This window comes from Aulonocara sp. 'chitande type north' Nkhata Bay, linkage group LG15 (assembly GCF_057382095.1).
Source record: "Aulonocara sp. 'chitande type north' Nkhata Bay isolate Kocher_YH1m ecotype deep benthic linkage group LG15, A_spYH_male_GT1.1, whole genome shotgun sequence".
Lineage (NCBI taxonomy): Eukaryota > Metazoa > Chordata > Actinopteri > Cichliformes > Cichlidae > Aulonocara > Aulonocara sp. 'chitande type north' Nkhata Bay.
In genome coordinates this window covers 2,430,166-2,453,633 of record NC_141358.1, presented here as the reverse complement: position 1 = coordinate 2,453,633, position 23,468 = coordinate 2,430,166, and the positions used below count along the sequence as shown (strand labels likewise).

The following is a 23,468-nucleotide window of genomic DNA, read 5'->3' as shown; positions in this document are numbered from 1 at the left end:
GAATTTATAAAAAGCCACTTTGTAAAAATTATGTTATATACACATGTGGTGGTTCAGACATTTCTAAAACAAGGCAAATAATTCTTCTGTGTACTGCCTTACCAGGGTGTTTAATATAAATTTAATGATGCACATAAACAAAACTAAAAATATACAACTAAGTGATATCAATCGTTTGGAATAACCAATAGTAATAGAGCTATTCACATGTTATGTGACGTTAGTTAGCCACTGTAGCTAGCAGCCAAATGGCTCGGTAGCTAGCTAGCTAGCATTATACTCACCTTCATGTCTAACTGCTGACGTCGTTGGCTTAGTGCAATCTAGATCATCCAGTCTCTGCTTTTTGTATCTCTTCGAACGTGTGCTAACTGTGTAAGTCGCAGACGCACACAAATTTTTATCTTCTGCTCCATCCATGGCGCAGCAACTTGAACGAGCGCCTTCAGTGTGTCCGTTCGTGCCCCTTTGGCTTGACCTTCCAGAGCGCTCCACTGCCTGTCGCGCTCTGAGAGGAGGGGCTTTCCTTAATAAAGTTAACTGTGATTGGATGGTTGTATAAGCTCCTCTGCGTTTAAATTAAATTTGTTTTCCCTCCCTTTGGCAGCAGAACATATTTTTTTAGCATGAATCCAGCGGGTTAGATCTACATAACAAAGTCGGAGATACATTATAACAGGTGAGACAATCCTCTTTTTTGCGTGGGACTATTTTTGATTATAGGGCTTGTTTTATATAGCATGTGAAGTTCTTTAACTCTGAACCGATTTGCACTAGACTCCCATAGAGTATTTTACGGTGTTTCGAGGTGATAATAAAATAAATTACTCATTTTTTTCCACCAGAATGTCTTTGGGAATGAGATTGCGCGCCAGAATAGAAGGAAAACAAACTAAATATAAGGCACTAAGGCTCATTAAATGGCTGCAGAAGAAACACCTGCTAAAAAAGAAGCTTAGATGTCCCGTTTGTCACCATAAGATGAAAATGATTTCCGTGGTGAAGAAAGACCAATATATGTGGTATGTATAATGCATGATAATGTAGTGCATGTAGTAAATATAACAAAATATTTCGGTTATCAATGCAAGAGGGAGCATTAACCTCTTTTCATTATTATTTTCTTCATACTTAATTTTGTGATTATCTTTTCAATTAATGCTCTTGTTTAAGGGTCCATTTCTTTACTTAACTCATTGATATGTTCTCAGGTGCTGCAAAAGAGCAAGTCATAGGAAAGTTTCCAGAACAATTAGAACTGGCTCCCTCTTTGAGAAATCAAAAACATCTCTTTTCAGTTGGATGAAGTTCATTTACAGGTATATGTAGATGTAGACATTAATAACAATGCACCTTTCATAATTGAACACCAATACGAGACTTGTGAAATAAAATTAGGGCCTCAGTAAGTAATAATTGCCTCAATTTCTATCACAGATTTTCACAAGGGCTCAGGCTCAGACAAATAGATATGATCGATGATGAAGTGGCTGGCAGCTCCAGAACACTAAGTAGCATGGCAAGACACATTCGACATGTTTGTATACGTGCAATTAAAAGACACAGAATAAACAATGGACACCGTCTTGGTGGTGACAGAGAATTTGTGGTTATAGATGAAAGCTGTCTCCGTCATCAGCGAAAGGTTGGTAAACTCTCAGACAGGTTTGTTAGAATCAATGCAGATCTGACTGTGTCCTCTAAACATGGAAACCTTTACCATAAGTAAAAAAAATTAGTAGAAGCAACCATCTTTTTGAATGTTTCTTTGTAGATATTTAATTTTATTCTTTTTAATTTTAATTCTGTTTAATTTTATTCTTTTTGTTTTCAGTATGCACGTGGACGCTTTGGAAATGCATGGAAAAGGAAGAAATGGGTATTTGGAATGATGGGAATTAAAGACAAAAGGCGAAGGCTCGTGTTAAAACTTGTTGAAAAACGATCAAGGCGCCACCTTGTTCCTCTGATCAGACAGCATGTTAAGTTGGGTAGTGCCATTATCAGTGATGAGTGGAGAGCCTACAAGAATGTTTTGACAAACATAGGGTACAGACATTACACTGTAAATCACAGCAGGTGGTTTGTAGATCCTCAATCTGGCAGTCATACACAGCATATCGAAAGGGCTTGGATGACCATCAAAGGACATGTCCGTAGACTAAGAGGAAATCGCACTGAGAAGTTGCTGGAGGAACACCTGATGGTTCTTGAGTGGTCATCTTGGCTTGGTTCGCGACACCCTGATGGACCACTGGGACGCTTATTTAAGGACATACAAAAAATATTTCCAGTTTGAACCAGTCTGGCATGAACTTTTTTAAGATAAGATAAGATAAGATAGAACTTTATTAATCCCTCGGGTGGGTTCCTCTGGGAAATTCGACAAATTTTTTTGGAGTGGGTGACTGTTTGGTGTTTTAAAAAACACATTTAATGTTACATGTGTTACTCTTACAATACATTGCCATTTTTGACAGTAGTTAAATGTTATTTCAAGCACTGATTGTAATTTAGGTCTAAGTGTTATAAATGGTGACATTATACATTTAAGACTCACTTTTGTCATTTATAAATGTTTATTAGTGATTAATAAATGTTGACATGTTTTAAACTTTACGACAAAGCTATCTTTTGTCATTTATAAATGTTTAGTAGTCATTAATAAATGGTGTTATGCTTTACACTTTACAACAAAGCTCCGATTGATAGTTGTGGATATTTATAATGCATTTCTGAAGTACAATTTTATATGATAAAAAATATGTTTACAAATGCTGATTGTGCTTACAGGATAGTAACTTAGTCTGAAATGTTTAATATAGCAACTCTAGATGAAATATATAGGTGAACACATTTGGCTCACTATTTGGCAAGAAACCGGTCAGTTTTTTTCCTCTTTCTCACCCTTAACTAATGCATAATAAACCATTAATAATGGTTTATAAAGCATTTACAGATTAATTAATAATATAGCTATAAACTATTTATTAGCATCTATAAGGGGAGCCTTATTGTAAAGTGGTACCTTGTTTTCTAATATGTTTCATATTCGAGTCTTCTCTCTCTATACACACTTCTGTGGTAATTGATGTGCTACATAATGAAGAATGGACCTCATTTATAAACAGCTGTGCATAAATGTGTGTGTAAACCGTGTTACGAACACTTCACACACGAGTACCTGAACCGTTCCTACCTCACAAACAACTTTTTAAAGTGCCTCAGACGATGCACACAAGCAAATAATGAAGCTCTGGCTTTCCTACAAAATTTAAAAGCACGTTTTTAAATTGAATATTACTACTATTGTTTCCCTGAAGGGAGGGAGTGTGCAGCTGCTTCAGTTTGGTTTTCTGTTTATCTGTCTGTTAGAAGTGTAGCAACCACATTTTCAAGATATCTTGTTCAAATTTTGTGTGTTGGTAGAAACAGACCGACCAACATGAATATCGGGCCACACCCGTTGTCCGTAGCGATGAGAAAAAAAAGCACTGGATGGACCGAATCGAAGAGGATATGAAGGCTGCAAACATCACACCGGAAGATGCTCTGGACAGGAAGTGGAGGAACAGTGGAGAGAGAGAGAGAGAGAGAGAGAGATCGGGTCAACCAAATGTGAAAATCAGTAAATACTTTATATGAGCCACAATTTTTTATGGATTGTTTTCAAACTTCACAACAATACACTAGACCTCGGAGGACACAAGTATTTAGGTTGGCTAGGCACTTTGTCTCGACCTTCACTGTTAGCGTCCACTGTGAAATTGACCTTAATAAATGTGAAGAAACCATAATGACTAATATAACTAATATATCGCATGAAGAGACGTGTACACATGCAACAGGCTGATGTCATCACATTGTAATCAAACAATCCACGTTTTAGTATTGATCTTGCACTTTGGGGGAGTTGTGCTGTTATTATTATTATTATTATTATTATTATTATTATTATTATTATTATTATTATAATAGAATAGAATAGAATTCAACTTTATTGTCATGCACATGCACAGGTACAGGGCAACGAAATGCAGTTTGCATCCATCCAGAAGTGCTTTAGTGATATAGATATATTACAATATATATTAGCAATAGTATAGATATGTGAGTATATTACAGAAATGGGTCTATTATGGTATGTTATAATGTACACGGTATGAAGTATGTTATGAATATTCTATAACTATAAGTATGTACAGGCTATGTACAGGCTATAAATATGAAATAAAAAACTATACAGAAATGTGAACTATGCAAGTTATAAACAGTTGTAGGATTAAAAATTATCGTATGTACAGAATGATTATTTACACAGAACTATATTATACTATATTTATTATTATTATTATTAACGTTCTTGCAGCATTTTCCCCTAACGATTGTCTCTCTGGTGGAAAGCTGCACTTTTTCTCAGGAACATAAATAAAATCCTTCCAGATCCAACAAACTCTGGTGATGTTCTGTTTAAACATTTATCTTCAAGGCGGCGTGTTGTTTGATTTTTACAATGTTACAACACAGTCTCATAATTTACATGTTTACAACTGCAGTTTACTGTTGCTATTTACTCACCACCGGCAAATTGGAACTGGTGTAATATGGAAACAGTTATAGACACATTTGTGTGAATTTGAATTTAATTGAGTGACTGTGTCCTCTGCACGGAGAGAATTGCGCCTGAGCTTTGTTGTTCAGGGCTTCATTGCTGCAGTGAGACTAAAGTCGGAGCTTCTCCTGCTTTTTTACCTTAGCGGTGCAGCGTTCTCGCTGCTTGTCCTCGGGGTAAACATCATTGCTTACACAATGAGGGGAAATAATTATTTGATCCTCTGCTGAATTTGTAAGTTTGCTGACTCACAAAGAAATGAACAGTCTCTAAATTATTTTGGTGAATTCATTTTAATGGAGAGAGACAGAATATCAATCAAAACTCCAGAAAAAAACATTACATAAAAGTTATAAAGTCATTTGCATGTCATTGAGTTTGGCTGCGCGCTCATGCGGCTCACAGCCAAACTCAATGACAATCTGCAGGAGTCAGGTTGTAGAGCATCAAGAACTTCTTTCACTCAATGACATCCAAATCAATTTATGACGTTCAAGTAATGCGTTTCTTCTTGATTTTCATCTGGTATCCTGTCTCTCACCATTAAAATTAAACTACCAGAGAAATTAGAGACCGTTCATTTGCTTGTAAGTGAGCAAACTTACAAACTCGGCAGGGGCTCAAATAGTTTCCCCCTCTGTATGGTGTAAAGGGGCTGTGGAGGTATGCAGGTAGCGTGCAGACTGCAGGCAGAATCTGGAATGAGGCTGATTCACTGATTCAACACATGCACTGTGGGAAGAAATTGGCCGGTGTGCACGTGTCATTAATCTGATGGGGATTTTGTGTGCTGAGGGTAAGAACGTTTCCACAAATATATTAGCGAACGAGGCCCAATATTATCATATGAAGTCACCATAAACAGATAAGACGACATAAGCTAACAGTTAATGATTATAAATATGTATAAATAGCCAATCAGCTATTATGATTACCATATTTGGACTCAGCCCAGTAAAATCCATGAGAAACGGCCCAAACGACCATGATTATAGACTGTTTCTTGTTAGGGTATATACTCTGACCACACACCTGGGGGGACCGGGGCATAGATGTGGATAAACAAGTACTTTGATTGTTTCTGTATCACTGTGGTCTTTATCCCCCCCCCTTGCTTCCTCTGTCTTTCTCATGCTGTGTGAAACCAAATAGTGTAGATATGTTGATCATCGCGCGCTCTCTGTTGATCTCTTTGCAGTGCGTCTCGATATTGGCTGCCAGCAGAGAGCCTGTGGGGTGCATGTCAATCCAGTTTTACCCACCGAAGGATCCCTCTTCCCTCGTTTGCCACGAAATTTCCAAAGAATATGAATCATCTTCCACCAAGAGCGGCTCCTTCTTCCCTTTCAGTGTGTTCTCTCCATCGTTCCCATTCATCCTGTGTGCCGGAGAGGTCCGCAAGACTCATTAGCACCCGCCTCTGTGTTTCATGCCGTGTTTCCCCAAAGGCATAACTAGCACCATTAGCCCAGGCAGCAGTGAGATTTCAAACTGCCTGGGCAGACGGATGCCTTCCAAACCAAAGTGTGCGCCCTTCTTTAATTAGCATTTTTCTAACATCAATATATTTTCCTCTGGCCTCCTAGGACCAAAACTCTGCCGAATTAATTATTAACAGCCTTGCTGTCTTCCACTTTCATTTTCTCCCACTTCCTCCTCTTCCTTTTAAGGCAGTCATGGTTTCCAAGATTCTGCCTCCAGTTGGATGTGAATGCGGGGCGGACATTCGGCGACAGCTCCATCCCTTAGGTATGCTTTAATAGCACACATTTTGTGCATAAAATGATCAATTTGAGTCCAAATCAAGAAGGCAGGCTGCATTAATGTCCATGAACGCTGGAGTGCACCAGGCTTCGGGGCCCACAGGACGCATTTAATTATGTTTACATTTGCCTCTACTCTAATTTATTGTCTACTGTCAGATTTTGGTATTCATTGTGCCAGCTTCTAGGCCATGCAGAATGAGAGTCACCTGCTGAAAATAGAGTGACTGCTTTTCAGAATTCCCCCAGGTGAAGAACAAAGAGTAATTCATTTTTTTCAATCTGTCACGAAAAGGAAGAAAAAGTGAGACCAGAGACTTTAAAAGGCAGGGATTGGACTGGAGGCACAATATGGCTGAGGAGATAAAGTTGAAAAAGAGCAAGATAACCCTTTTGCTTGGCTAGCCTTTGTGGCAGAGTGGGAATAACCACAGCACAGGATTGGTAACCACCATAATTTCAGGTTAAACACAAACACCCCCCACTCAGTCCAGCAAATATACACACACACATTCATTGACACATATGCTGACAGAGTGAGCAGTCGTCTACCAAGCATGCGCTGCAAATGCTACGCTGTAAATAAGATCTAAGAACAGTTCAGCTGTTTGGGGTAAAATATGCAATAATGGTTTTTCATGACTGATTTATAGAACAAAGGCTGTTTAAGTAAACAGCCTTTTGCATCCAGCTGCTGCTTGTGGTTGAAAACAAATCTAGTAAATCGACATCAAATATCTGTTAGTCTGCCTCTGAATATTTTCTCATTTCTTCATGAGTGTACTCTCCACTTTAGTGTCTGCAACTAGTTCACTTAAAAATGTGGCTTCTGTGTTTTGGATAACGTCGCAAAACAGGAAGAAATGAGACTTTTTATTAGCTGATTATTTTCAGATGGATGGGGGTACTGATGTGTCGTCCTTTGGTTTTAACTGCATTTTAAAGCCGTGCCATGATGGAGTGCTATCAGCTAACACCAGCGAGCTTCAACAGACACACTCATGTTGTATAATTAGTGCTAAATAGTTAAACTAATAAACTTTGTACCATAGCAAGGATTTTGTTTGTGTTTGTTTTTGTCAGACCATCAATGAAAATGCTCCAAGTAAAAACATGGTGGATTGGTCCAGTTCAGTGATTTATGTCAGCACAGGTGGGGCGTAATGCCCAATTCCAGGAATCTCTGAACTTGGAAGTCACTGTCATTCACTGCTTCAGGTTGACCTCTGATACTCTGACCTCTGATATTGCACACATGCTTCTAAATGCTGTACAGTTGGCCAGCCTAACATGGGAATTTATGTTTTGCCCTTTATTTGAGCCAGCCTCAAGTGGCCACTAGAGGAACTGCAGGTGTGGAATGCAAAAATGTCCTTTTTTGCATTTCTTGAGGTCTTCTTTAGGGATAAAGTAATAACTGCTGAAATAATGTGTCACGGTCCTGGGTCTCCTGACCCAGCGTTTTTAGTTCTTTGTGATTTTTGTATTATTGTACTTGTGTGTGATTTATTCTATGGCTTCTAGTTTTGATCCCTTGCCCTTCATTTCTCTCTGTGCCCCCTCTGTTCTGTGTAATTGTGTGTCTTTGCATGTTTGAGTTTCTTGTTTTCTGTCCCTCTGCATTGTGCATTATGTTCTCATGGTTGGTCTTTTGTTACTCCCTCTAGTCTAGTCTCTTGTGTTCCAAGCTGAGTATTTCCCTGTGTATTTTGGTTCTTAGACCTCTGCCTTATGGTTTATGTCTCTGTGTTTCTTAGTTGCTGTCTCCACTGTGTCAAGTTCGCGTCTCTGTGTGATACTTCCTGTTTTACTTTGATGGTCCGTGTCTTATGTGAATGCATCCTGCTTTGCTTGTCTCGTCAGTCCTGATTTCTCCCAGCTGTGCTCTCCTTCTGTGTCTCATTCCCCTCGTTACTTCCCAGTGTATTTAAGCCGTGTGTTTCTCTTTGTCAGTGTCGTAGTCTCCCTCATGCTGTGTGTGAGTCTCCCTGTGTCTCCTGGTATACTTTATGATTAGCTTTCCCAGTTTAGTTTTGTATTGCCTGTGTTCTAGTTTTCCAGCAATTAAAGCTGTGCTTTTGAGTTCAAGTTCTGTCCCCGTGAGTTTGCGTTTGGGTCCTCTCCTGCCTGCCACACAGCCGAAACATGACATAATGATTAATAAATGTAACATAAGAGGAAATTTGGTATGAAGGACCCATCAAATCACAGGTCCTAGACATATGCTGATAATAATACAGATAGAATAGAAAACAAAGCACCAAACATTAGTGTAATTAAAACATACAACAAACCTAATGTCTTAACCAAACTGCATATTACCTGCAAAAAAGCAGAAATAAAGTACTATCAAAGATCTGTGTGCAGAACAAGAGTTGGGATGCCTGGGCGGCAGCATCTCTGCTGGGGACAGGAAGAGACTGAACAGGGTGATCCGAAGGGCCAGCTCTGTTCTAGGATGCCCTCTGGACCCAGTGGAGGTGGTGAGTGACAGGAGAACGGCGGCTAAGCTGTCATCCCTGTTGGACAACGTCTCCCACCCCATGCAGCAGACTGTGACAGCACTGAGCAGCTCCTTCAGTGGGAGACTGCGGCACCCACGGTGTGGGACGGAGAGATTTCGCAGGTCTTTCCTCCCCACTGCTGTCAGACTCCATAATAAAGACTTTAACTGATCAAACACACACATCCACACATGTGCAATAACACTAAGTGCAATAATCCTTTCTGTCATCGTTGTATTTTTACTCAGTTGTATATAGTATTTGTATTTGTATTCTATTTTTATCTTATTGTATATTTATTTTATTTTATTCTACTGTATATAGTATTTTATTTTATTCTATTCTGTACAGCTGTGTACTGTATTTATTCTTATTGTATTCTAATTTTTGCGTCATAACTTTTGCACTGTCCACTTCCTGCTGTGACAAAACAAATTTCCCACGTGTGGGACTAATAAAGGTTATCTTATCTTATCTTATCTTTTCCTTCTTCTGATGTTTGTTATTTCCATTTGTAGTAATTTATTTTGGCAGCTCTGTTTGGGGACCTCCCTGCCCTTTGTATGTACACATGAATAGCCAGAGGTTGGGAGAGCAGCAGCAACACCACAGCACAAAACAGAGCAGACAACAGCTGTCTGTTGTAGATACAGACGACTGCAGACAGCACGGACAGGTAGTCATCCTTTTTTTGAGGTTCTGTAAGTCCATGTTCACTTTCTGTCCACAAACCGTAGGTCCCTCAGACCTAACCTAGCAGACGCAGAAGCACAACAAGCCTGTCGGTCAGACACAATAGTTGGAGGTGAGTTGCAAAGTGATTTGCAGATGTGTAGCAGTGATGCACATCTGCAGGAGGTGGGCTGATATGGATGGATGTGTGTCTTTGTGAATCTTACTTTGTTTGCCTTGTTATGTGTGTGTGTGTGTGTGTGTGTGTGTGTGGGGGGGGGGGGGGGCTGAGCCTGGGTGGGTTTGGGGATTGCCGAACCAGGTCTCTGTGGGACATGGTCATGGAGGGTGGTGCGGGATTTCCCTGTCAATTTCGGCTTTGTATAACCACACAGATGAATGTAATAATAAAATACAAACAAGAAAAAAAAAGAAAATACTAACAAGATGACCCTGTAAAGAGTCAGCAGTGCTCCTCTTTGTTAAGTAAATGTGTTTGGCACAACAACAAAAAAGAAAGAAAAAACCGGATCTGCTCTGAGTCCTGTTTTGTTTGCACTGGTGATGGACAGGCTGACAGATGAGGTCAGGCAGGAGTCTCCGTGGACTCTGATGTTTGCAGATCTGTAGTGAGAGTAGGGAGCCGGTGGTACAGAGTGTGGAGAGGCGGAGGTATGCTCTGGAGAGAAGAGGAATGAAATTCAACGGGAACAGTAAGACGGAATACATGTGAGTGTGTGTGAATGACAGGGAGACAGGTGGAAAGGTGAACATGGGGGAAGAGGTCGCGAATTAAATAGGTGGGTTCAACCATCCAAAGCAACAGACGGTAAACAAGAGATGCGAAGTGAGGATTAGAAATGAGCATGACAGTTGAACGGTTTAAAGACAAAGTCAGGCGAAGCTGACATGGTTTGGACGTGCAGAGGAGGGAGGCTGGATATACTCGGCAAAAGATGTTGAAGATGGAGCTGCCAGGTAGAAGGAAAAGAGGACAGGAAGATTCATGAATGAAGTAGGACATGCAGAGCATTGATGTGACAGAGGAAGATGCCCGGGATCGGGGGGATCTACAGGGGTGGCGTGGGGGCCATGTGCCACCCTGAAATGATCTCTTGCCACCCTAGTTTTGCATGTGACAGCGTTGTTTGTTTAAAAAAAAAAGCCAGCATTAACACTTTGAGCATGCTACAGTGAGATGGTTCAGCCCATAGTGTGGACTGGCTTTATTTCTTGTTGTCAGTAACAATGGATGCTTATGATGCCAGAGCACACCTGTGTTTTAGATTTTAACACTGGTGGTTGATTGGTACACTCTGGAGGTGGAATGAAGGTGAGTGTTATTAACCCTCTGGGTCAACGGGCACGTCGGCGCCTCCAAATCACATGACCGATTTAAGGTTTGAAATTCAAACTGTATGCCAGTTTGAAGATTTTGTTAATAGGCCAATAAAACCAGATTTATGTAAAAAAAAATATAAGCGATGCTTTTTTCTGAACGCTGTCGTCGTGTTTAGTGCAGGAAGAAACCGTAAAACTGCATTTTCAAGGACAGCACAAAAAAAGAAATTACAAAATGCCACTCCTTTCCTATTGGTGGAAAAATCACCATGTCGACCAATAAAAAAGTTATATGGCAGCACGTGACATTTGGTTGTTTAGGATGAGGGGGAAGTTTTGGGAGTGACGGTGGAGGGAATAAGCAAGTGGGAGAGAGAGAGAGAGCTACAGTGTTTTGAGATGTGAAAAATGAATCAATCAAAAATAGTGCGGCATCTTATTGTGACAAACAAATTGAAGATGAAAATAAAAGTAGTCAGAAATGGCCAGTTCCACCCTGGACTCTAGAAGCTTAACCCAATAAATGATGAAAAATTACTGTGGATTGTGTGTAAATGTAAGAATGTAACAATTTGATACTTATTTTAAAAAGGCTTTGATTTTGCCATCCCATTTGTTTTCCATAGCACCATAAGAACATTTTTCTGGCTCCGCCCCTGCCAGGGATGGGATGAGATTGAAGCAGGTGAGCCCTAAAGGGAGCAGCCAAAAAGCAGAAGGAACAGAAGAAGGAAGCAGGCATCTGAAAACACCTTAACATGGATTAAATGCTGCCCCTGGTCTGTGTGAAGTGTTAGTAAAATTCAGCAGACTGTAATTACAAAAAACTAAATTTAACACATATCCAGCGAACCCTCCCACACGAGGGGCACAAATTAGCCGATCAATGCTTCATAAAATTCATGTCTTTTTCTATTTCATTCAAGCCTATAGCATCTTCACAAAGTTTACCCCGGTGGTTTCTCTGCTCTGTGCATAACTGCTTCTGCAAATTTCACAACATTTAATGCAAAGCCTGCGCAACGAGAGAAAACAATCAATATTACTGACAAGCCCAAAAGCCTTTGAACGGGATAGGGAGTTCTCACCTGAAATGGCTTAAGGCTGAAATACTGGTGAAACTGGCTTTGTTAAGATCGTGTGTATTCTCGAGAAGCTGCGTGTGAACTAACCTTGAAAATCCTTGGAGAGGGAATGAGAGCCTAACGCAGCAGATCAAAGATAAAAATGACAGCGCTTGGATCAGAACACCAGGTAAAAGTAGTTCAAAAGAGTGGCGTCAATTACCATTTGAATACTTCTTACAGGTAGCAGGAAGTTTTAATGTCACATTAAGGAGACAGTCCTCTGGTAATAAACATCAATATCCCTTTCCCACGTTTCATTTGAACTCAGCCTGGGAAAACAGTTACATAATGTCCTCTACGGCTCTGAAGGAGCTTTGTCAAGTCTGACAAAATCACTGTGATGATGTCATAGTGATGTAATCAGGAGACAAAATGATAAAACTGGTGCAGTTTGAAAAAGATGGGTGTAGAATAGACTGGAGGGGTTGAGTGACAAACACTATCAAGTTGCATGATGGAAGAGGAGGATTTAGAGTTTCTGGTGACACATGCGTGTGGGTAAGGATACCTGAGCTCTGTTAAATCATTCTTTTCATCCCCCAATATTGTAAGAGAGCAATACTAAATCATTGTAGTGCATATCATAGATATGAACTTTATACCGAGAGAACCATGGATCCATTAATTCCCTATGAACAAGATCTGGTGAGGAAAAACCTTCTTGTAGCAGGAAGAGGCCTCCATGACAACTAGGCTCCAGCAGGGGAATCCATGTGCTTGTGAGCAGCTGAGGGAGGGAAAAGAGGAGCATAAGGAGATGACGAACAGCAGTACGGACTATAGCTGTGAACTCATCAGCTGTCGTCTGAGGAAAACAATAGGACTTCCTGTCCAGTCTGCAGGTAACTAACCCAAGTCCCGCTAGTATTCACAAAGTTACTAAAAAGGAAAGGTGTCATCTATGTTTGATCCGCTTGTGGTAATTCAGCCAGTAGTTCCTTTACTGCCATCCACACAGACTGTTTAACTCCACGTAGCCAAAGCCCCCCCCTCCCCCAGGAAATCCTGAATTGGATAAGTGGAAGAAATTGCATTGATGGATGTTCATTCTATATAAATCACATCATAGATTTATCTTTCTGTGTGTGTTTGCTATCACGGCAAGATGTGTTAAGAAAGCCTCATAATGTAGCTAGAACCCCCATTGTGGTTTCAAGACCTCTGGCAGATGTGACTGTCGCTCCGTCTGTGTGTTTGTGGATAAGACAGCTCTGCAAATATTCCAGATACAATCAGGAAGCCTGACAAGTTCAGTTCTACGACGGTCCAGTAACCCTGCGAGCTCTGAGTACAGGACACTGGAAGCAGGTCAGACAGTCAGTGGGCACATTACCCACCTCCTAACACACACACACACACACACACACACACACACACACACACACACACACACACACACACACACACACACACACATAAAGTGTGTGTGTAATATTTTCACATGGTGTGGGTGTGGTCTAACACTCGCTGGCATCACAGCCAGTGCGAGCCCATGAGTAGATGGTCTCTAGTTAATATTTGTCTGAGATTGCAGTTATATTTTAATGCCTTCATGCATTAATAAACAAACAAACAAACAAACACATAAATAAATAAAAATGGCCCTTTGCTCTGTCTGCTGATTTTTAATTGGCTGTTTTTCCTTGCAGAGAGCAGCCCAGTCTCTATGAGATGCTTGTATAATTAGGACTCCAGTCTGTCAGCCTGCACCAGGTCCATATGTTTGAACTGATGCAGCCTCATCTCGCACGGCTGGTCCGATCTCCTCAATTTGATCCAGATTATTGTAACACCCTCAGGGCAGGCTGATGCTGCTGCTGCTGCTGCTGTGGATCAGAAATTTGATTCCTTTCCGGGTTGTGCTTTTCTGTTCCTTATATTTCGTGGCATGACTTGTTGATGCCGTGTTGTTGTGTTGTTGGGGTTTTTGTTTGAGTGTGTTGCTGTAGGGAGTAGCGATGGGTATTGATTAGGTTTTATCCGATACCAGTACTAAACCGGTACTTTTGAAACGGTGCCGGTGCTCAAACGGTGCTTAAAGAATGGAGAACACAAAATTGGTCCAAAAACCTCTCATGTTCAGCTGTTTTTTGTAAAAAGATAACAATGTTAGCCTTTTCTGCAGCTATGGGGCATATATGGCATCACTCTTGGCTGGAAGCAGTGCTTAAACAATGGAAAAAACACAAACTTTGTCCAAAAACCTCTCATGTTTAACTGTTTTCCACTTTTTCTTTGGTCATTTTAGCCTTTTTGGCCAGGGTGAAGGGAGTATCTGCCATCAAACAAGAAGACAGCCGCATGTAGCTATGATGGTGTTTGCTAGTTCACCTTACATGCATTAATGTAATAACGTGGTTAGCCTACTCAACGTAAATTACACACGAACAACATTAAGCTCCTCACGCAGAGAAGAACGGCTGCTGCCATCATCATCCTCATCATTTCTGCTACACTGGCAGGGCTAGGGGCCAGGACTCTCCTCTTCGTGTTCTTGGGGGATGTTGCTAACTCCGGTCCGATAACAGGCACCACACCCGCAGTAGATGTGCTCGGTGTGAGGTCTCGCAGCAAGCTATCAAATACGGCGCATTTCTCGGCTTTTAACAAAATGCTATGCGTCGCCAGGTGTTTCATCAGATTCGAGGAGTTACCTCCTTTGACAGTATCACAGTATCAGCTTAAAGCACTTGTTGCTGCTGAGTTTGCATATTTTGCTGTGAAGTACAGCCAGACTTTGACCGCTTCGCCTTGGGCATTTTTAATCTGTAGCTCTGCTCTAAAAGAACGTTCGTACCTGGGCCCGCCTACTACGCTTGCAAAGGTAAAATGATTGGCTGGAATCCGAAGTGTATGACATCTCAGGAAAAATAAAGCACCAAAATGTGCGCTGCTTTTCGGTCTGGTTACTGCCGTTTATGTCAGAATGGCACCGGATACCGGTACCCATCCATAGTAGGGAGTGTGTAGTATGAATGTAAAGGGAAATGAGTAGTAACACTTGTACCCATGTTGATTGTGTGTTGATCCGTTGCTCTCAGGGTCTGTAGGGGGATCGCGCCTCTCTTCCCTTGTGCAATACAGACGAGGATTCATCGCAGCACATACAAAGTTTCACAAGCACACCCACAGCATGTGTCATAATTGGATTACTCTTTTAAAAAAGCCAAATGTAGCAAACCTCTTTTAAAGTAAATATGATAATCAGCAAGCCGGGCAGAAAGCTCCACAGCAGTGCACCATCGCCTTTTCTTTAGCAGTTGTGGAAACAGATGCTGAATGAAAACAAAAGCAAATAAACAAGGTTGGAACAGAAAGCTTTATTTATTTATTTGTATCATCATCAAAGCCTTTTTAAGTGCACATTATCCAATTCTTTGAACATCGCATTCACAGCTCAGCCTGGATACAATCGTGTCTGCCTGTTAACCTATAATACCGTATATCAACATCATTATGCCAGAGGTGTTTAAACACTTTGATATGTTAATGTTTTCAATTAGAAATCACTTCTCGCATCCTCTGGGCATCTTTATTTTTTATTGTTAGTCTATGTTCAAAGTACACGTACACATTAATAACTTATTATTTTAAGTGGTTTTATCTGTCTGAAACAGGGAGAGGTGCTTGATGACGCACAAAGACAAAAGCGTGAGGCTCGTGCACTGATGAAACATTAGAAGAACAAGCTTTTATCTGTGCGTGTAACGTGTTTAAAATGAACAAGGACCGTTATGTTGCTGTTTATCTGAAAAACAAATGAGTGAAACGTTTTCTTGTTTCAAAATTTTCCATTGCATTAAATATGTTTCTGAGAGCAGCGGCATGTGTCGCAACAAAGCAGGAAAGAGCAAAGAATACAGTTACTGTGCAAACAATTCAAACTATGACTCGTTTCTTTATAGTTTGCTTAGAAAATGGAAATTGATGCAACAATTTATTGAAACAGACATGAAAATACAGTAAATAAGGCATAAACAGAGGATACAATTACACCAAGCTTCAAATCAATATTTGGTATGACTACCTTCAACACAGTCGGAGTTCTCTTAGTCAAGCTTTATGGTCGTTTCTTTAAGTCCTCAGGAGCAGTTCTCAGGCTTCTTGAAGGACGTTGAAAGCTCGTCTTTGGATGTCGGTTGCACTTTGCTCTGTCAGGATGATCCCACGCTGCTTCAGTAACGTTGAGGTCCGGGCTCTGGGGAGACCAATCCACGACTGATAGTGTTCCACTGTATTCAAAGAGCTTGGAAAGAAAGGCGTCTGGACTTCTTCAAGTTGCTTGAAGATGTTTCACGTCTCATCTGAGAAGTTTCTTCAGTTCTACGGTCAAATTTGACCAGGTTAGCCTCTGTGGAGCTGTTAGAAGTACAGTGACCTCTGTCTGCTGACTGAGGTCAACTTACTGGGTGTTTTGGCTCTAAACTGGGCCACAAGGACAGCCCAGCTGCTTGTAGATGTGCACAGACATAATATTTTCCTTATCTGGAGAGCAGACGTAGGAGGGACTTTATGAAATGCCACCATGAAAATGACACCTTGGTACAAAATACCATCAGCCTCATTCCCCTATAGCTCAACACAACAGTCAGAAAGTATAAAGTAGATTTTCTTCTTATTTCATGCTTTTTATTGAACTTTTCTGTATATTGTGATTGCGTGCTGTTTTTTTTATTTTATTCTTTGTATTCTGTTCAGCAGTTCTACAGAAGACAGTCTCAAAGTCTCCCTGCAAAACACTACATTATGTTATCTAAGTCAGTCTAAGGTAGTTGATTTTATTTCTTTTTTTAAAGCCCATTTTTGATCCCCGCCTGCTTCCCCGGAGGGGCTCAAGCTTCAAAAGCAGGACGACTTTCTAGGATACTTGTTCTATTTCGCCCATCGGTGGTGTCCGGATACATTTTTGAACTGCCAGTTGGAATAAATTTAACAGTAAAATGTTTTATACTGTAAGTTATTCGACCAACTGTGACTTGAAGTATTAGCATATGTATTGGATGGGAATGGGATGGGGGAGAATGCTGCTTTGTGAGAACTCTTATGCCTTTAGCCTCAAAGCTCTGCAGAGCTTTGTCATTCAAATCATCCCAAGGGAGAAAACTGTGAAATAATCAGAGGGAAAAATGGAAGAGGAAATCGTTGCTAATTTATATTTAGTTGGAAGTGACCTTTAGTAGAAATCTTGGGAATATGAATGTTGCTGCTTGCATTTCCATTTTTTATTTTATAGTTTGTTCATCTGAGTGCACTGTAAGCTAATTTTTATATAACCAGATCTCATTATTCCTCTGCCTATGTCGAGTATTTTCTGGCACAGTTTGATTTCTGAATTAATCTCAAAGAGGCAAATGCTTGTTTTGGATCTGTTTATACTTTATTACAACAAACATAAACATCCTGACCAAATGGGAGCGCATCATCTGCGGCTGCTTCAAATTGTTTGATTTAATGTCCCTGAAAATAAGATGATACAGAGACATTTGTGATGGGCTTTCCATCATCTCCCCGCACATACAACCATCTGTAAATCCATCGTGCTCGCTGCGCTGTTCTTTTCCACAGGTGCTCTAGCTGTCATGCGAGTCCTTCTGACATTTGCCTTGGATTGTGCAGCCATCTGTGAATGTGATGAGGTTTTTTCTTGTGAACCACCACATGCAGTGCCGAGGGTAGGAGTTGTTTACAATACACCCCCGCATCCCTTTTCCCTCCCTCTGCCTGAAATTTTATGTCTCTCAGCTTGTCTTCGATTTTTCATGCAATAGGAAGACACAAAAAACAAAACCCCCACTCTGAGTCAAAACTAAAAGCCATCATTACTTTTCTCCTCATCGAGTCATGTTTCATTTTTTGACACATACATGCATAATTAGCCTGGTCTTACATCCAGCCTCAATGACCATTTCATTACCACTCAACAAAATCATTCTGCAAACTTTGAGATGCCGGCAGTGATTTGCAGATCTGAGACCAAGCTCTGATTAGTATGCCACTGATGTATGAAAGGAAAGGCAAGTGGAGATGTTGATGTTCACTTTGCAGTCCAGCCTATATTCAAAAAACGCTCAAGCAACTAAATAATCTGTCTGCCATCATCACATCACATAAGATGAAGCTGCGTGTAGCAGCCCTGTTTCCTGAAAGATGCTTGTAAACATGGAGAACCATACTCACTGTATGTTCACTGGCACTTCCAGGTGATGACGTCTCCATCCTGAATCATATGTGCAATTAATGACACTGAAACTTAAACTTGACCAGATAAAAAAACATAAGAGCCCTCAAACCCTTTAAAAAAGTCTTTCTTCAACAATGTAATCATCTGTCATTTCAGTAACTGCGCTCAAATACGTATATTTATGTTTAGATTGCAAACATCTGTGGAAATAACAGCTGCTGTCTGTATAATTCTTAACTCAACTATTATCCTTCTACACATCCAGTTCCAAAGGGTACGCTCTTTAAAATACTTTTGCCTTCATACATTTGATTGCGCCTGCAAGCCACTTTGCAACCCAGTTTCTTCCTTTGCACTCAGTCTGACCTAATATCGTACCTGCTTTGTTCTGTGCTGGGGTCTTACTGCTATTCGCTGTGCATCCTGTGTTTGTGTGCTAGACTGTGCTGCACCAAAAACCTCCTTGTGATCGCTGCCGTCTCCCATAATTTGCACAAAAAGCAGTACTGGAAGAGTGAAAAGTGTGATACAAACTGGAAACAGAGACTGTTTGCCTTCACAATAAGCGATGCGCCTTTTGAAATGTGTTGGCTGCAGCGCTAATGCACAACTTTTACTTTGCAGGTGATCGTACTTTCACAGTTTTTACTGCTGCTTAATGTTTAGCTGATGAGTTTTTGGAGAAAAGTTGGTGTTTTATCTGGAAACTACAGGTGACCACAGCAACTAATACATATTTCTTTCCTAGTTATTGGTCTCTAGGTCCGTGTGACTGGGGCCTAATTGATCCCATACTCTAACCAAGCTTTAGCATGAAAACTTACCAAAGTTTACAAAAGGCACAAAAAGTTTTATTCTTTTTTTTTTAAAGTTGCATTGTTGTTCCACTGATAGGTCAAATGAGAATATGTTTACACGGGTCTTTCTGGGCAACAGTTACATACAGCAAAGTTTTATGCCCCCATACTTGGAAACAGCAGCATAAATAGTGCGGTTAAAATAAAGGATCATGGTTATATAAACATTTTAAATTAAGTCAGTTAAGGGTTTCTGGATATGCCCACACACCACCCTGGATTTTCACAACCTCATGATCTGCTTTACTTCAGCTCCCATGACCTGAGACTGACACGTTTTAAGTCAAACGCTTTGAGTTGTCTTTAAAACTGGTAAACGTCGTATTTCTTCACTCATAACGAGAAAGTTGTTGCGACTGCTTTAAGCAGTTGCTGCGCAGCTTGCGTGTCAATTGAAAATTACGTTGGCAAGATAAAGACATCATTAAGTACAGGGCGGTTAGGGCAAAACAATGATACTTCAGTCTGATTATCAGAGTGCATTTAATGCACGTCTGACTAATTTAGCAGAACCGAAGACACTCTGACTTTTTCGGTGTTATTCGTTTCGCCTCCACTTTCTCAAAAAGCTGGTTGCAGCTTTGACTCTCTCTAAACACTGGGAACATAACATGTTGGCATCTTTAGAACACAACACTCCAGGCAAAGATGTGATGTTATTCTTGTAGATCGGGAGAGTTACTGTAGTTTTGCAGCGTGCAAAAATCAATACAGCAGTTTGTGACAAGTAGTGGGAGGCAGCAGAGCACTTGCTATATTCTTAGAGAAATTACAGTTTCCTTCAGACTATGGAAAACAGTCTCTAGCAGTATCACAGCAGAGAGGGGATGACTTTACCACCGGTGTTTGAGGAATAATATGTTTTTTGTAAAGCTAGAAAAATAACGTGCTGCAGGTCAGACTCTGTTTCACAGGCAGACCATGAAAGAGAGATTGGTTGTGAATGGATGATGAATTATGATGGGCAGAAGTTCATCAGGTGATCTTCCTTCCACTGTTTCTAAATAATATACTGAGTAACTGAGATTTGGGCCAGGATGCACGGTGGGGAGTTTAAAGCTGTCGGAGTCTGACGGTATGAAATTTCAGTTGACAGTTTAGGCAGTGTTTGATAGAATGAGCACATAACATGGCTGAAGGGAGAGGGAAGCTCGTGACGACGTAAACAAAGTTGCTCTTTAAGAAGCGCTCCGAAAACGGCAAAAATCATGCGAAAATCAAAGCTCTTGTTCAAATTCATCTTCTTCAGCCCAACCCGCCTTTGATGCCGACTTGAATTGGGCAAACGCGGCAGTGGAATGTAATTGATTATTTCCTGGGCTTTTACCAACACTTTGCTTCTAACCGAGAGAGAAAATGTGACTTTGTCTCTTTATCTCTCCTTATTTCACTGTTCTGTTGATTTGCTTTGAGAGATGCAGGCTGTGAAGGTAATCTGTACGTGCACGCTGCAGCTTGCAGTAAGACAAGGTGTTTCCTTTGATAACCGTGAATGAGGAACTCTTGGCTCACAGGCATTTTCCTCAGCACAGAACATGACATAATCAGCGTGGCGCGTACATCCACTGTTCTTAAATTGGATGCTCGTATCAGATCATCAACAAGAAATGCCTAAGTGACCCTGCACGAGTGCTGCAGTTCTTATTGTGATTTGCAAGTCGCCGACTTAAGCAAACGAGGGCACGAACCATTTTAGAAGATTATGTCACCGAGCAGGAGAAAGTATGTAAATGTCGCACTGCTGTCACCAAGACTGTTTCTTCCTTCTGCAGTAATTAATGCTTGCCTGCATTGCCCTGTTCTGGCACCTCCCCACACTTCCACAAGGAAAAGCAGCAAAACCTCAGACGTCAAAGGAGCTTGCAAAGAAAAGCGTCTGGACTTCTTTAAGTTGCTTGAAGACGTTTCACCTTCATCCGAGAAGCTTCTTCAGTTCTAAGGTCAAATGGTGGAGAGTCCCAGATATAAACCTAGTGAGAGTGACCCCCCACAGAGGGACCAAAGGACCCCCTGATGATCCTCTAATCGCCTGAGCCAAGGTGTGAAACTGGGTGTGGGTCCCAATCAGCCAGAGTTTCGGGTGAGTTCATTGTGAAACCTGGCCCCACCTTATCATGCGAATTCCTGAGGTCAGATGGCCCAGGATGTGAGTGGGCGTTAAGGCGTCTGGGAAGGGATCTCAAAACTGGATTATAGATGGCAGAGAGTTGGTGTCGTAAACCCCGCCTCTGTTCAAAGATGGTCGCTCACAGTGGACATAGATGCTTCTTTCACTCCTCTTTCAAACCATCTGTCCTCTCTGTCCAAAATGTGAACATTGGCATCCTCGAAAGAGTGACCTTTATCCTTAAGATGCAGATGGACTGCTGAGTCTTGTCCTGTGGAGGTGGCTCTTCTGTGTTGTGCCATGCGCTTGTGAAGTGGCTGTTTGGTCTCTCCAATGTAGAGGTCTGAGCATTCCTCGCTGCACTGTACAGAATACACCACAATGTTAATGAAGAAGAGCTTCTCGGATGAGAGGTGAAACGTCTTCAAGCAACTTAAAGAAGTCCAGACGCTTTTCTTTGCAAGCTCCTTTGACTACGATGACCTGGATGACTGAGAACCTTCACAGACAAAACCTCAGACATTAATACCAACAGAGTGACTGATCGAGTCCGAGGCTGGAGGTGGGCTCCAAAGTGACTTGCAGTAACTGTGGGTGAGCTGAAGCAGCTCAAATAGTGCACATTTTATGCAGCCCAGACTCTCATAAGCATAAGCAGTCCTCCTCATCATTCATGATTAAAAACAAAAGTGTTTCAGCTGCAAGAAGCTGTGAATGTGTTTTATATTCAATTCTCCTCACTTCACTGCTGATGGTGAATATTATTTCCGGCTCTGCCAGTCACACCTTCCTTATGACTAATGATCACCTCCTGGTTGGGTCATTCATGGATGCTGCTTATCATGCAATTAAGTGTTCTCTTTGCAGACTGCTCTTTAAACATCTCCTGGTTTCCTGCATTGTCACATCTGCAGCTGTTATCAGCAGGTATCAGTGAGGCTGTCGACCTCATGCAGAGTTTCTTATTTGAAGTTTCGTTGGCTGCTACTTTATAATTGTTGATACGATGAATCACTTTAGAATATCAGGAACACCATATGAAGTCAATGTGGAAAAGATGAAAGACATGCACATATATGTGTCTCATTTATCAGTGTAACGAGTTTCGTTTTACTTTTATCAGCACACCAGCTTTTCTATCTCTGCCAGCTATACTGGACAAAGAAATCACTGCAACCTTCAACCTTCTTTGAATTTCACTTCTTTAATAGTGAAATTGAAAATACAAATGAAAACAGGCGTCGAAAAAATTACAGCCTCTTGTCGTCTCTTACCTTGTATGCAATGAAGGCACAAAAAGTCTAATATATACCTTTTAAAATAGCTGGTATGTGTGACAAAAGAGGACATTTTTCAATGCAAAACTTCACAGGAGACTCCTCTAAAGCAGCGTGATTCAATCATTCTCTCCCTCTTTATTTATTTTTTAGGTAGTATCATGTTTTACTCACCTGCGGATGATTTGGGAATTACAGATTCCTCCAAGAAACTGGATTGCTTGAGGCAGGGAGCACGAGCCTTTAATCAAAATATCTTCAGCTGAACAGAAGCCATTTCACTGTTTGTGATTAAACCCAACAGTACGCACAGGAAGTCATCCTCTTGAAATCCCTGTAGCTGCTTTAATGAACTCTCACTATTTCCCCAAGAGTCACAAAGAGGACGTGTACCAACATTCCTACTACAAGGATTCATTGAGTCTGTTATCCAGTAATATAAAACTTTAATATCTTCCAATCACACAAGGACGTAAATTGAACAACACACACAAACACGTACGCACAAACGCCACACTGCGGCCACAATTTATCGCAGCTTCATCAACCCAAAGTTTGCTTATAAAATCCAAACTAACGGAACAACTCGTAAGTCACACATGCGTCCGCAGCGCTAACAAAAGCCTCCGACTCTCTATTAGCACCATGACATCATCTTCTAACTGCACTGTGTTTCCTCTTTGGTGGAATACGCACTCCACTTAATTAATTGAATTGCGAGGCCGTCCGCTTGGATGCTTGCTTTTCAGCGTTTTTTATTGCGGGCTTCAGTAAATTAATTGGGTGAATCCCTCATTCCCTTTAGTTGGCATCAGTGACAGTCAAAGGGAGATAAAAAAACCCTTGGATCTTACAAACCTAAAAGACGTCTGATGCTACAACTGAAGGAGTGATTCAAAGGTGCAGGACTGGTTCTAATTCTTCTTTTCATTTTATCACTACTCATACATCTCCCTCATTTGGATTCATTTGATGAGAGGGGCTTTTAGCGGGCTTTTGATCGTTACACGGGTAAAACATTTTGTCA

The 23,468-nt window shown here is 41.0% G+C and overlaps 1 protein-coding gene and 1 pseudogene across 1 annotated transcript; both read left to right on the top strand.

The window, feature by feature from the left end:
- The first annotated feature begins 306 nt into the window (after window positions 1–306).
- LOC147312243 (uncharacterized) lies at window positions 307–2,581 on the top strand. Its single transcript, XM_086263740.1, has 5 exons — window positions 307–679; window positions 846–1,022; window positions 1,212–1,319; window positions 1,438–1,645; window positions 1,835–2,581. Exons 2-5 carry the CDS (start codon window positions 847–849, stop codon window positions 2,297–2,299), a joined length of 957 nt encoding a protein of 318 aa, XP_086119866.1. The 5' UTR covers window positions 307–679; window position 846; the 3' UTR covers window positions 2,300–2,581.
- A 10,120-nt stretch (window positions 2,582–12,701) lies between these two features.
- Window positions 12,702–23,468, top strand: part of LOC147312242 (uncharacterized) — a 54,180-nt pseudogene continuing 43,413 nt past the window's right edge.